The 15,633-nt window shown below is 40.6% G+C and overlaps 1 protein-coding gene across 1 annotated transcript in view; it reads right to left on the bottom strand.

The window, feature by feature from the left end:
• Window positions 1-15,633, bottom strand: part of TMEM163 (transmembrane protein 163) — a 105,658-nt gene that overhangs the window by 17,862 nt on the left and 72,163 nt on the right. Inside the window, exon 5 of the mRNA XM_048485272.1 lies at window positions 5,015-5,111. Coding sequence (XP_048341229.1) covers window positions 5,015-5,111 — 97 coding nt within the window. The remainder of the gene's footprint in view (window positions 1-5,014; window positions 5,112-15,633) is intronic.

Here is a 15,633-nt window from a genome sequence, read left to right as displayed (position 1 = left end):
GGGTGAGGTTATCAGTCCATTTTTTAAGTACTGGGAGCCAAGCTTTGCTAATTTTCAGAGTCTCTTCTTTCTTATTGAAGTTATCTTGGTGTTTGTGAATTTCAATGGCCTCCCTGTGCAGTCTGACATAGTAACCTTCTGAATTGTCCAGAATTTCAGGGTTCTCAAATAAAATGTTATGTCCAGTTTTGTTTAAGACATGTTCTGTAACTGGAAATTCTTCCGGATGGTTAAGCCAACAGTGTCTTTCGTGCTCCTTAATACGAGTCTTTTAGCTGTCCTTCAATATTTTCCTTATTGTAATAAAGTATCTCATAAATAAAGTATCTCACCATTAGTCTCCATAGGAAGCCCTTCTCTTTCAATAGTAGGGTCTAACACAATGGGTTGGATGTAAAGGACTGCTACAAATCTCCCCCTGCAGAAAGGATCTTTTCTACCTTCCCCTTCCCAATTCACCCATATTGCTCCCTGAAATGCTGTTCTTGAGAGACACGTAATCTTGTCTCAGAGCCCTGCCTGGCAGAAAGTTGGCCCAGCAGAAGGACAGCCCTTTCCTCCAGGGAGCCAGAGAGTCAGGGAGGAGAAGGCTAGATGGTGGCTGCCTGGTGTAAGGCTATTTAACCACTACCAGCAGCTCAGTTGGGCACTACCCAGATTAAGAATATCTGAGACCCAAGAAATGTCCCTGAGGTGATGGCAGCAATGTGGCTGAGTGGCAGGATGCCCTGGTCACAACATCACATCATGATTTTTACTAGGCAGGCTATGCTTACCGGGTGGTTTGCCATTGCCTTCCCCACTTGTCCACACTTTACCCCCAGTTAGCCACACTTTACTGACATGAGAAGTATGGAAGGCAGTTCTTACCAGTGAATTTATTGAAATCTCACTTTTCTCCAAATTTGGGACTCAATCATTCTCCTCTGCTCCATTTTCTCACAGCAATGGCCTTGTGAGATAGGCCAGGCTGACAGTTTGTGAATGGCCCAAGGTCACTCAGTGGTTTCTATGGTAGAAGTGGGGATTTCAAACCTGGGTGGCTCAAGTCCACTAAACCACATTGGCTGTCCTTTCGACAGGGTATATTAGCACTAAACAGTTAAAAATGTTTTTCTTTTTTGCAGAGCAGAGTCCCTTTTTTTGGATGCAGGAAATCCTATATCTTCATTATATGCAGGGGTTCTAAAAAACCCAGAAAACAGCAGGATCAAAGGACCATGAAATACAGCCACTACAGAGTGAAATGTAATTATGCAAAACTCAGATCTAATCAGGAAAATACTAATACAATTCACTAGTCATACTAAATGAGTTAACACCTTCAATGTGTGGGAGATCATCAGACTGGGAGGTAGTATGAGTCTTCTGGAAATATTGTTTATAATTACAAGCTAGTTAATCTAGTATGTAGTATAAAATCAACCTTACTAGATTTTCTCTGTCTATTTTTGCTTATTAATCTTTACAGTGACCCATATCTTAGTTTACCTATAATCACTTTGCAATATACCTTCCTTTTTGTGTCACATGCCCTGTTAGTTTATAACTATATGGAATACAATTCTCTATTCGCCTGTCCTTAATAAGTATCCTGTTACTCTAATAAAGTCAGACTGATACAACTGCTGAATAAATGTGTTCATCCAAAGCAGATTCTATGAGATGTGAAAGGGTGCCCCTCTGTATATCAGTGTCATCTGGTCTTATTGTAAGAGGCACAGGATATGTGACCAGAAAATCATTTCTTCTCACTAGTATCCTGACATTTGTGACTTATGTGTATTGGTTCTGTGTATTAAAAGAACCCGAAAAGGATCCTGTCTGTTATGGAAATAGGTTCCAGTGAAACCTTGTAAGCTGAGGCAACCTGTCTGGAGAATGGGGAATCAAATCTCCCCTATATTTAACCGAGGCTCAGTTACAAAGTAGTTACTCTCATGGGGGAAAGCTTGTAACCTTCAAGAGAGAAGTTGGGATGCAGTTCAGTTTATTATAGGCTGCTTATGCATAAGGTGTCTGCTGTGCAATGGGGACAAATGTCCATTGCAGCAAGATTTCTTGTACGCACGTATTTCCTCAAGCCCTGCTTTCACTTTCCATTCTTTCTGCAGTGAGGCCACTTGCAGAATGATTGAAACAGTACAACAAATTTTATTCTTCTGCTCATTCTATGCTGAGATTCGGGCCAAGTTCTTAACCCCCATTTTTGCTCTGCGAACCGACTCTTCTGTTGCAGCTTTGACATCCTTTTTATTAAATAGCCCTTCTGCAGATCTATGTGAGAGGGTAGCTAGTTTCCTACAGGCACTATAAACCTTTGCGTTGTCAGGAATAAGAATTAATTTTAGGTATTGTAAAATGTATAACATATGTATTTTTATATTTTTGTTTTCTATTCTGTTTTCTATTATTTTTTAATGTTAATCAACTGTTAATCAAATGTTAATCCTTTAATTATTATACTGGATTATATTTTTGAAAAGCATATAGAATGGGAGCTCAACAGTATATACATTGTTTAATTTGATTTGTGTGTAAAGTCACATCCAAATCATGGTAACCCAACAAGGGGCTTTCAAGGCAAATGAGAAGCAGAGTTGGTTTGCCATTTCTTCTTCAGTCTTCCTTGTGGTCTCCCAAATACTGACCCTGTTTAGCCTCCAAGATCTGACAAGATTGGACTATATCATACTACCTTCCCTCTCAAATTACATTTTTAGCTAATTATAGATGAATTATGACTTGCAACCCAGACTTAGGTTGCAAGAATTATGACTTGCAACCCAGAGGTTGGCAATTATTCCATTTGTTCATATAAAAGGAATCTGTGCTCAATAACACGAAAATACTATTTTCAAGACTATCAGGGCGTTTTCCACATGGAGATAGGATTGTTCTATTTCCTCACTGTCACTACAGCTGCCAAAACAGCAAAATGGTACTTAAGCCTCCACAAGGTAGCTTTCTATACCACAGTCTCCCAATAGCAGCCATCTTCCTTGGCCAAATAATTTTTTAAAAATAAGCAATTGATGTAATGAATCAGGTTCTCTGAATTACCAACTTTAATTTTTTTAAAAAAGAAAGTATCTAGCCTCCTATTACACTCTGCAACAAAAGAGGCTAGAGACTTTTAAAAAACATGTAATATGGGAATTCAGAGAGTCTGATATACTTTTTTAAATATGAATGAAAGCTGGGAATTCATAGTGACACTGATTACTATGGAAACAGCATGAAAAATCTAGCTACGTGGGGAAAACACAAGTAGCAAGTATGCAACTTCAGACATCACCTGGATAAAAAGTCCATCAAGTGACAAACAATCCAGACATTACCTATAGATTAATACATGTCTCTGGACCTTTTATCTTGGCCATGGTAGCAGGGGCTGCTGGGAATTGTAGTCCATGAACATCTGGAGGGCCTGAGTTTGACACCTATGCTCTAAGGGTAATCTTCCTTCCTATTTGGATTCTCTGGTTAGTTTAAAGTTATGTAGAACCTTTATGCACGAAATATTTAATTGCCCCTTTTCAGTGGTTTTGTTGGGTCATCTGCTAAAGATCCCTTTTTCAGATATTCTGTGTGCCTGCTCCCTTCAGTCAGTGGACTCTTTGTTATGTATCTTTTTGCAGTGCCCTTAAGTTCCAACTTAGGTTAAAATGGATTGGGCCATGTTTTTATAAATGGTCCATGTTTTCTTGAGCAACTTTAGAGCAAAGGGTTTAAGTTCCTCTTAGAGAACTCTAACCCTCAACAAACTTATTTTGTTGCTTGCTTTTAGGGGCTGCAGAGAAGAGTCCAAAAAAGGTGTTTTTATATATGGGTCTTATTTAAGTTTTAGGGGATTTGAAAGAAAAGTAGCACCTCAGACATAAGATTTTCAAAGTATGAGCTTTCAAGAGTCAAAGCTCCCTTTGCCAAATACAAATGGAGATTCCTGAGTCCTTATATCCCAGTCTGAAGGTGGGAAGGGTGTTGCAAAGAAAGGAGCCAGGATGCAGAGGTACAATGCAAAATGTAATCAGCTTGATTTGAGCAGAGGAGAAAAGATTAGGGACAGAAAATTAGCATTTGTAGTGAGATAAAAATCCTATGTTCCTATTAAGCCCCAAGGGAGTTCAGTGTTCTGAATCTGTGGATGAATTGAAGTTCAGCCATTTCATGTTGGCATCTCCCCTTGAGGTTCCTCTGTTTGAGGACTGCCACTCTTAGGTCAGCAAAGAGAAGTTCTACTGATTACCAACATGAGATTCTATAAAGTTCAGTGAATACATATTCTTTAATATGCAAATATATTACACATATTTAATTTTTGTATGCTGAAATTTTAGGTTCCCAAAGTGGCAAACAATCCAAACATCACATACAGATTAATACATAAATTTTTTTAAAATTAGGTAAAAGAGAAACACGAACAGGGAGGAAAGTCAATGAGAGTTAGTGAGAGAATGCCAAACCAAACAGGTAGAAAACAATGACAGAGCAAGCTAGACAAATCTTCCAAGAACTTTTTGCCACAACTGAGAATGCCCACTCTCAGATTTCCAGCCATCTTGATTCAGATGATGGGAACACAAGAAGCAAGGCCTCTGAAGATGAGCAGAGTGGTCAGATAGGTTCATATACGAAAATATGGCCCCTAAGGTACACTAACTGAAATCCATATAAGGCTTTAAAAGTCAATATGAGTAACTTAAATTGGGCCTGGAAGTAAATCATGAGCTAGTGTAGATGGGGAAAAAACTGATATTGTTCTTATAACCCACTGCAGTCAATATTTTGGCAGCAGCACTGTAACACCTGCAGCTTCTAGACACTTGCAAAGGAAGCCCTGGGTAAATCACATTGCAGATGCTATTAGAGCATATGCCGCAGTGGCAAGATATGTACAATCCAGTCAGTATTATGGTCCAATGAACTACATGGATCTATTGAAAGATATCAAGCATCTCATTTTAACACAATTTAAAGCTGGACTCTCATTTGTTTTTTAAAAATGTCTTACCACTTCCGGTAGCAACCTAGTTGCAAGGTCATGGATGGCTTTGATCACTATACATAGAGAAGACAGAAGAAATATCACACCCAAGATGGCACAAGCTCTGTAAAGAAAGAAATATTTATTACATATTTGGATCTCTATGTCCTGCTGATTTATGGTGAATACTGGACTTTTGTCAACCTAATATTTAGAGAGTAAAAGGCTTAGCCCTTTCAGTAGGGTTGCCAACCTCCAAGTGGGGCCTGAAGGTATCCCAGAATTACAGTTGATCTCCAGATGACATAGATCAGTTTTCCTGGAGAAAATGGCAGCTTTGGACTTGAGCTCCCACTCCTCAAATTCTTCCCTCCCCAGGCTCCGCCCCCCAGATCTCCAGGAATCCCAGAACTGGCAACCCTTCTGTTCAGTCACATGGGAAGCAGAGTAACTGTCTAGTGCAGCAGGCACTGATAATGATATTAGGTCCTGGTCTAAATGAAATACTTGGAACTGTGCTGAGACCCTACAGTCCAGGCCTCATAGAAATGTTTGTCCATGTTTTATATATAAACCAACGAAAGAAATCATTTTGCAACTTCTGTTTGTTTTTTAAAGCACAGCAAATATTATACTGATGAACTAGAAATAACACTTTTGTAAACCAGCATTTGTACTAAACATGATAGTGATTTCTGTATCACAGCATGAAGTACAGTCTGTTACTGAAAATGGCACAAGTAGAAGGCACTTGAGAAGTCCATGTTTTTTCAAGGTTAAATACTAGTTGGGAAATCGGAGAAGTAGCTTTACAGTAGATAGGCATCACAGTATAAGATGGAGGGAGGCTATAATATAGTACAGGACAAAAGATGCCAGAGCTCTTCCCCTTCCCCAACTTCACATAAACACCAATAGGGAGGGGAGATATGAAAACACACCAGAACCAGTTAGTGTTTCCCTAACCCCACCCCCAGGGCTATTTCTGCACAGCACAAATAAAACTTTTTAAGGCAAGAAAATAAAAAAGTTTCCTGCAGGAGTTTTTAGACCAAATTGTTTTGGAAACATTTCATTTCACACTCAGAATGTTTTATTTGGAACTGTTAAATATTTTTTCACAAAATGTTTCCTGCTTGCTATGGAGAGATCAGGAAATGCTTTATTTCTTCCACTCAATTTTGAAGTTTTCACTTTTATTTCTCTGCCACCCTCCATTTTCTGCTGTTTCACTGATTTTCTGTGCTGCCCACCATTTTCTGAAGTTTCCTATGGATTTTTTGTTATCTGCCCACCATTTTCATCATTGCTGTGCACTAATAAACTCACTTTTGCCTGCCAATTATGTAAACGTGCTATTTTTCCTTTTTTAAATTTTGTGTGAGGAAGATTTGATGCTACATAGATATGCTGTCTGATTTGGCAAGACTTCTGATATTGAGTCTCTGTAGCTCAAAGATAGTCTCTGCGCATGTGTGTTTTAAGAACCATTTTCAACTGAAACACTTTATTGTTTGAGTTGTGTGGACAACATCCACAAAAATTATTCTTTTCAAAACATTTCCAAAATGTTTGGCAAATATTTTAAATGCTTTCTGCGAAAACAGCCATGGGTCTAAAGTTCCTTAAGGAACCCGATTTCTACTGGGCAAATGATTACATTTTTTATTTCCCCTAACACATACATCATGTATCCAGTCAAGTTGCAACCAACTCATGCCAACCCCATGAGTTTTCAAGACAAGAGGTGACCAGTGGTGGTTCGCCACTGCTTTACTCTGCATAGCAACCCCAGCCTTCCTTGGTGGTCTCCTATCTAAGTACTAACCTTGGCCAACAGTCTTAGGCCGTTTCCGCACGGGCAGAAAATAACGGCCTGGAGACGGTAAAAATGCTGTCTCCAGGCCGCCATTCGCACAGGGGGCGCAGCCACTTTATATAGCCCAGTGTTATAATAAATCCTATCTAAACCAGTTTCCTGCTTACCTATTTTTTTACATCTTTCAGGCTATTCCAATAAATGACACAAAGTGATAATTTACTTTTTAGCCCACATGTATTTTTCTTTATTACAAGAAAAAAAGGAAACAAATGTTCTTCATCTTACATCAGTAACTTTCACCTTTTGGGAAAACAGTCTGAAGCAGTTATAATTAGCAAAGCAGTGGGCTCCTACTTTTAATTCAGACAATTGCAAAATTTCCATCAAATTCATTAAAGGAGCTCCAGTAGACTTCGTAGAGGGCTAACAAGCTTAAGAAATAAAATTTGCCTTGGCATAATAGTGATATTTTGGTATACACTATTCAGGAAAACAGATAAAGGGTTTTATCACATAGAACACTTGCTGATGAACTCAAGGTCCTAAAGCTCAGAAGAGCTAACTGAGAAACATATCATGACTGTAAGACGCCAAGTTGGTCCTGGGGTGCACACAAAGATACAACAAGATTTCTGGTAACACTTTCTCACAGTTGTTAGCACAGTATAAAAGGGTGGGGGTCATAAAAAGTAGGGCACAAAAATCTACTCATTCTGCAAAAATACTAATAACAGAAGCAAATTTTGATACCATGATATCTCTGAAAATATAGCTTAATCCAGAGAGCAACTGAAGGATGAGACTCTAACAAAGTTCCTGTACCTAAAGGTGTCCTAAGCTCCATCTTGTTACATCATCTTCAGTTCTTCTGTTTCCCTCTGTACATAGACTGATGTTACACCTAACCCATTTGGATAAACAGTCTTTCCTGTTTCATCCAGTCAACTCTTACCAGCAGCTTCATTCACAATCAAATGGAGAATGGTAGTCTTATTTTGTTGTCAAATCTGGCATTTCTCAAAATCAGCATGCAATGTCAAATAGTGTAAAATGACTATTCTAAACTGGAAAATTCTCCTTCCTTTAAAACTGAATGCTGTGTTTCCAATACTATATCTGAGTCCCCAATTACTAACCTGTCAATTGTGACACTTCTCTTCGCTCTGCTCACCAACTGTTCTTCCAACAGACCATAGCCAAAGCTGGTATCACTGTAAAATAATTTCCCCAAGCAAAAGCTCAACTTCCAGCTTAGATGCCATGAAACTTGTACAAATTATAGCAACAAATATGCCAACATTATTTTACTGTAAAGCCCTTGGTTGTAATGTTAATGTTGATAAAATTTCACCTCCCATTTCATAGCTCAGAATGTAGAGAGAGAAACCAGAATGCTTCTGCAGCAACTACAAACTACCGTGGTCTTCCCCAGCCATTAGTGACCACCATCTGAAAGAAATGCATCTTAAGAAAGAGCAGAAAGGTACTTCTTCTACTGTATTTTATGAGCATCTACAAGTTTCCCATATGGCTGCATTGTCCATTAGAACTTCTTGAGCTACCAAAGTAGCCATTTTTCCCAGCAATGAACTAGCTACACAACTCATGTGGTTACCCACTAATACCGTGGTGGCGAACCTATGGCACTCCAGATGTTATGGACTACAATTCCCATCAGCCCCTGCCAGCATGAGCAATTGCCCACCACTGCACTAATAGATAATAGAACCAGAAATTTCGAAGGAAAATGCAAATCCCTATGGCAACTGTGATATTTAGACCAGCTGTGAGGAAAGCAAATTTAACCAACACATAAAATAGATTCCAGTTTGCTAACTTGAGAAACTAGAATTCAGCTGCTTCAATAAATCTCCATGCATGCCTCTGATGCTAATTACAGACTCTTCTTGGGAAAGGCATAATAAACCTTGGGCTTCTTGAGCCTATAGCAATCCTGCCTAATACTCCCTGGCATTGAGTCTTTTGTCTCATTAAGATGGCCTGTGAAAGCAAATTATGTACAACCACCAGACATCATGTCTTCAATTCATTAGAATCTTGGAGGATTTCTTGCACTTAGCCTAAACGTGCAGGTTCATACAGCAGCACTCTCAATTAAAAATTCAACTTAACAGTGATTAAGAAATGTGAATGTTCGCATTCCCAACGTATCAAAGTTATTGCTGAACTGTGTGCATTTATTTATTTACATGCTTCTTTTCTGCCCAGTCAGGGCAACCAAGGCAGCTAGCAGTTAAAACAAAACATTGTCAAGAATGTATAAAAACAATTCACAAAACAGGTAAGTCAAAACTAAAATAAACATTAAAATCTATAAAACAGTAACTAACATATAGAACAATTAGGAGGGATTCTTGAGGGAACGTCAGATGAAACAAAAAAAAAGGCTTCACCTGCTGGCAGAAGTTATTTCTAGAAGGAGACAGAAGAATGTCTCTGGGGAGAGAGTTCCATAGTCTTGTGACAACCAAAGAGATGCTTTGCCAAATCTCTGAAGATGGAGGCACCCAAAGCAGGACCAGAGACGATGACCTGAACAATCAGGTAAACACTTATAGGAATAGGCTGGTCCCTGATTGTATAAGCTTTAAATGTCATCATAAGCACCTTAAATTGGCTAGGAATTTAAAATAGCTAGGAATTTAACAAACTAGGAACCAGTGTAGATGAGCCAAGTCTATGACCCACTCCAGTCAACATTCTGGTTGCAACATTCTGATCCAACAGAAGTTTCCAAGCATTTTTAAAGGGCAGTCTCAGGTAGAACTAACTGCAGTAATCTAACCCAGATGTTACCAGGCCATGCACCACAGTGGCCAGATCTTTTTTGGCTAGGAACAGCTACAGCTAGTTAACAAGTAAAAGCTGGTAAAATGTGATCCTAGCCACAGATCCCACCTGCTTATCCTGCAGCAGGCTTGGGTCAAGGTACACCCCCAAGCTATGGACCTGCTACTTCAAGGATAAGGCTCCAATCCAAAAAGGTAACACCATAAATCCTGGGTTACATCTTCTGCTCACCAACAGCACTTCTGTCTTGTTGGGATTAAGCTTTAGTTTGTCAGGCCACATCTACTCTCAAATAGTCCAGGGTTCTATAGGCTCTCGAGGATCCACTTGAAGTGAGTGTTGGAGTTGAGTAACATCCACACGGTACTGAAAATCCAGCAGTTTCACATAGTTGTTGAAAAACATGCAGAACCCCATATGCCAGAGGGGTCAAGCAGCATTTTGAAACCTACATTCCAGGTAGGACCAGAACCACCACAAAACTGCAATTCCCAGTCCAACCCCCAAAATGTGGTCCAGAAGGATACCATGGTTGATGGTATCAAAAGCCACTAAGAAGTCCAGGAGGATCAGCAGAGTTGCACTCCATCTGTCCAGCTTCTGATACAGGCCATCCCATCAGGATGACCAAGACTTTTTCCACATGCTTATTGTACTCCTGATTTTCTTGGCAGCCAATCCACAAGCCTTAGGCTGATTCTGCATGGGCCAAAAACAGTGGTGTGAAAACGGTGTGAAAATAGTATAAACCCTTTTACACCATTTTAAACCCTTTTACACCATTTTCACACCGCTTTCATGCTGCTGTTTTTGGCCCATGTGGAATCAGCCTCTGATAATGAGGATTTTCAAGGGAGGATGTGTCATGATCAGTGATGTCACAAAACCACTGTATTTTTTAAAAAGGCCCTAAAATATTGATAAATCAAAGAAATGTTGTAATGATCATTTAAGCATGTTCTCGTTCTCAGGTTTCTTTTTTTTTTTAAATGTCTCTAATCCCTATCCTTATGAAGATATAAAGGACAATGCTTATCTTCATTAGAGCCGGAACTTGTTTTTACAAAAAATGAAAGTTGGAAATTCAGAGATCCTGCTAAAACTATCATTACAGCACCACACTATTTTAGGGTCATTAAAAATAAAAAATTGAAACCCCTTGTCTTCAGGTGGGGTAGGGAGTAATTTGATTACAGTCCAGTGATTGAAAAGTGGCCTGGAATGGGTGACACAAAAAACCCCAACAGAAACATTATACTTGAGGAAAAAGGAGACTCAAAAGTCACTTTCAGAAAAAGACTGGGGTAAAAGTGGTTCCCAGAGAACTGGGGGGAAAAACCCTGAGAAATAACCAAAAAAAACCCCACCCTGAAGTAAAACTGCAGGCACAAAAATTTGTACAGAAATCAAGAGACAAACTGGGGCAGTATGAGGGCAAAACCAACAAAAAGAACACCATGCAGAAAAGCCCCACAACTCTTTCAGTCTCATAACACCACATGAAACCAGATTAGAAAGGACCAAAATTATCCATGTAATCTAGGAATCTCTGAAATTCTCCAGCCACCACCAGTTTAGTCACAGTGTTAAAGATTAAATCCAGTGGTGGGATTCAAAATGGTCCTTGTAAACAATCAGTTGTTAAATTATTTGAATCACACCACCTTGTAGTAATGCACTGCTGACCCAGCAGCACCGCGTGGAACGCTATAATACCCAGCGGACTCCACGGGCCTTCTGGTCGCATCAAGACTCCCCACTCCTCATCCCCCCCTAAGAGACACGGGTCATGAACCATCTGGCTCACAGTCACTAGGTGTTCCCAGACAAAGGGACAATGTGGGCCCTGCGTCTCTAGGTGATTAGACTTGTGACGCTGATGCGTTCTCTCCGCATCGTAGTGCAGCCAGGTGAGATCATGCATCACATGATGATCTCCAGGTCTCCTCCGGTTCTCCCGCTCATCTCCCTACCGACCTCCTTTACAGGCCCACAAAGAAACCCTAATAAAAGGTGCGAGAGACCAGCACAGGGGAGAGTTGTCAGGATCACTTAAATCCCGCGCTTCCTGTTGCTGACGCTGATGAGAAACCTCCTCCTCCTCCTCCGCCTCCCTCGCCTATTCCTTAGCTGTGGTAATTTACCCTGCGGGGTTAACTACACCACCTGGAACCGGTTGTTAAATTATTTGACTCGCATCACTTATTAAATCTATATAGTCTGGGTCTAGGGTACCTGAATGTCTATCTTTTCCCATTCTAGTCTACTGGTTAATCTTCAGATAATTTATTTTTGTATTGTCCCACTGCAAAAAGTAAGGGTCCAGAACCTTTTGCACCAGGATCTGGAACTCTCTATGCAAAGAGGTATATATATGCCAATTAATATATATGATTTCAAGCATAAGCTTTGATGTTCCAGGCATCTTTTGATAATTCCGCCAAAATCACCATGGAGGTTGTAGCAAAGGCCTTTTATCCCTTAGTTCCTACTGACCGTTGATGGTTTTTATGATAGTTTTATTTTAGCCTTTTTATATGTTGTATGTTGGTTCTGCTTCATATCTGCTTTATGATGGTATGTATCAAATGTTCTTTTATGCTGATCCTGCTTCAATTGGTTTTACTCAGCTGGTTTCTTAGGTTTTACTTTTTCAATGAAAATGCTGCTAAGTCACCTTGTATATGTTTTACATAGAAAGTGCGGGGTATAAGTAGTTTATATAAACAAACACCCTGCAGACCTGAGGGTTGGTTGTTGTGTTTTGTTTTGTTTTGTAGCCCTTTCTTATCCAGCAGAATGGATAATGGTAGCAGGAGGGGGAGAAAGGACAAGAGTACAGATGTATTAGACTGCCTTCCTGGTTGACAGTGATGGCAGAGAACAGGTCTCCACACATTATGCACTGTGTTAAATTTTACTATGCTAAATCAACTTCAGTTGAACATGGGCATTAAAAAAATTAGAACTCCAGATACCTCCCCAAATCCATCAGAAATTCAAGCTGAGAATTTGGACTGTTTGATGTATCAACAATGAAAAGCCTAATTCTTGAAAAATAAAAGATAAGATGGAAAATTCAGGTCTGAGAGTTATAAAAGGGACAGCTTCCACAGACAATGTGTATCAGTATATATTTAGCAAATCTATTTACCTCAGATAGGATAAAATCTTAATGAAGGAGAGATATGAGCTATTTCCTCTCAGATGATTCAGCATTCACTCATCACACTTAGCCAGGACAGCATCTTTTTTAATATACTGGTTGTGAAATTCTGCAGTCATGCAATATTCATGAGTGTCTGTCTTACCTATGGCAGAATATCATAATGGCTAAGGCACATCTCTCTTTTCGGAGTGCTGATTTCTCTCTGCACTGCAGCTAGAATGTCTTACTGTATATTAAACTGCTCCAAAACTAATCAGCAAAAAAGGTCCATTGACAAGTAAGAAAATCATTCAAAACTGCATGTAATGAAATATAAAAGAAAGCTTTAACTCGTAGTTTATTAATAATGTTAATATTTGAATCTCTGCTTTAATTTTGTGACCAATGTTTCAAACCAATGTGACCAATGTTTCAGAGTAACCATTGAAATTTAACCAGAAATAGAACAATTACTTGTTTGTGTGTGTTTTGCCGGCAAGTCACAGCTGACTTACGTAATTGGTTCTGGTGGTTTTTCCAGGATATGTGTCCGTGGTCTGGTAAATCACAGTCCGGAAAACCAGAACCAGTTGAATCCGGCCGTGAAATCCTTCGACTTATGTAATGTTTTCAAGGCAAGAGATGTTCAGAGGTAGTTTGCTACTGCCTGCCTCCAAGTGGGCTAAGAGAGTTCTGAGAGAACTGTGTCCGACCCAAAGTCATCCAGCAGGTTTTACATGGAAGAGTGGAATTGAACCCAGTTCTTCAGCTTCAGAGTCCACCGCTCTTAACCATGCTGGCAGTTACAGTATGTTCTATGTGCTTAAATATATGAATTTTGTGAACATTATTGTAAAATGATGCCATCCTACATGTTTTTAGGTATCTTTTAATCTAAAATACAGACTGAAATGGTAAACAACAACAGTCTATTCACTAGCTGCAGATCATGACAAATTAGCAGCATCGTTTTTCCAACATAGATGATAAAACCTCTTAGCAGTGCATATGCAGTAAAGAAAGTGTTTTCTGCTTACAGAACCCTATAATTTGCCTGATTACTGCACCTAGTAGCTCTTAATATCACAAGTAGGCAACCAGTTACTTCACCAATGGTTCTGTGATTCAGATAAAGCAAATTTCCATATTGTTTGATTTTGCATCCACAGAAGGTATCTAGACGGTATCTAAGGGAAGCCAGGATGGATGTCTAAAGAACTTTCAACTGAACTGAGATTTAAAAGGGACATGTACAAGAAATGGAAGAACTGGGCAATCATTAAACAGGAATTCAAACAAATAGCCAGAATTTGTAGTGAGAAAGTCAGAAAAGCTAAAGCTCAGAATGAGCTGAGGCTTGCCAGAGTGGTTAAAAACAATAAAAAGGCTTTTTTGGTTATGTCCATAGCAAAAGGGGGAAAAAAGGATATGATAGGATCACTGCATGGAGAAGATGGCAAAATGCCAATGGGAATGGAAAAAAGGCAGAACTACTCAACACCTTCTTTGCCTCAATCTTTTTCCAAAAGAAAAACAGTGTTCAACCCAGGGGAAAATGGAACAGAAGATACAGTAGGGAAAATGCATAACAGAATACATAAAGCGGTAATACAGGAATACCTGGCTATTTTAAATGAATTCAAATCTTGAGGGCTTGATGAACTCTATCCCAGGGTATTAAAAAAACTGAAAGAAGTAATCTCAAAACCACTTGCTATCATCTCTACGAACTCCTGGAGAACAAGTGAAGTTCCAGCAGAGTGGAGGAGGGCTAATGTCATCCTATCTTAAAAAGGGGGGGTAGAGGATCCAAATAAATACTGCCCAGTTAGCCTGACATTAGTACCTGGAAAGAATCTAGAGTAGATCGTTAAACAGACAGTCTGTAGGCACTTAGAAGGGAATATTATGATCACTAAAAGTCAACATGGGTTTCTCAGAAACAAGTCATGTCAGACCAGGGGTCAGCAATCAGCGGCTCCGGAGCCACATGCGGCTTATTCATCATTGTACTGCGGCTCCCTCATCTGGCATCTGGGAAGGAGGGGAAAGGACGCCACAGGAAGGAAGGAAGGAAGGAAGGAAGGAAGGAAGGAAGGAAGGAAGGAAGGAAGGAAGGAAGGAAGGAAGGAAGGAAGGAAGGAAGGAAGGAAGGAAGGAAGGAAGGAAGGAAGGAAGGAAGGGAGGAAGGAAGGGAGGGAGGGAGGGAGGGAGGGAGGGAGGGATATCGCCGGGCGGTTCCAAGTGTAGGCTTGCTGCCAGCGGAGTTGCCAGCTGGGTCTATCCTGCCCGCTTGGGCAGGACAGATGGCAGCGGTGACACCAACAACGGCAAGTCGCACTTGGGACGCGGCGAGCGTGCCTCCTTCCTTGCTCCCCGCCCTCGGCCCATCCGTCCGTCCGTCCGTCCGTCCGTCCGTCCTTCCTTCCTTCCTTCCTTCCTTCCTTCCTTCCTTCCTTCCTTCCCTTCCTTCCTTCCTTCCTTCCTTCCCCCCTTCTTCCTTTCTTCCTTCCTTCCTTCCTTCCTTCGGCGTCCTTCCTTCGGCGTCCTTTCCCCTCCTTCCCTCATCTGGCGCCTGCTGTCACCTGCCCGGCTGGGGGCATCCTCCGTAAGTGCAGCCGCCCTGCAACTCACTCTGTCGGTCAGTTTGCATGGCTGGCTTGCAGGCTGAAGGCGGGGCTTGGGGAAGGCTGGGGGGGGGGCGGGACTTGGGGAGGCAGGGCCACTCCCCATGGCTCTTTGGGTGTTAAAGGTTGCCGACCCCTGTGCCAGACTAATCCTATCTCTCGTTTCGCTAGAGTGACAGGCTTGGTAAATGAAGGGAATGCTGTGGACATAGCATACCTTGATTCCAGTAAGGCCTTC

The sequence above is a fragment of the Sphaerodactylus townsendi genome, linkage group LG02 (assembly GCF_021028975.2).
Source record: "Sphaerodactylus townsendi isolate TG3544 linkage group LG02, MPM_Stown_v2.3, whole genome shotgun sequence".
NCBI lineage: Eukaryota > Metazoa > Chordata > Lepidosauria > Squamata > Sphaerodactylidae > Sphaerodactylus > Sphaerodactylus townsendi.
The sequence above is the reverse complement of the archived record's forward strand: the minus strand, read 5'-3'. Positions and strand labels throughout refer to the sequence as shown.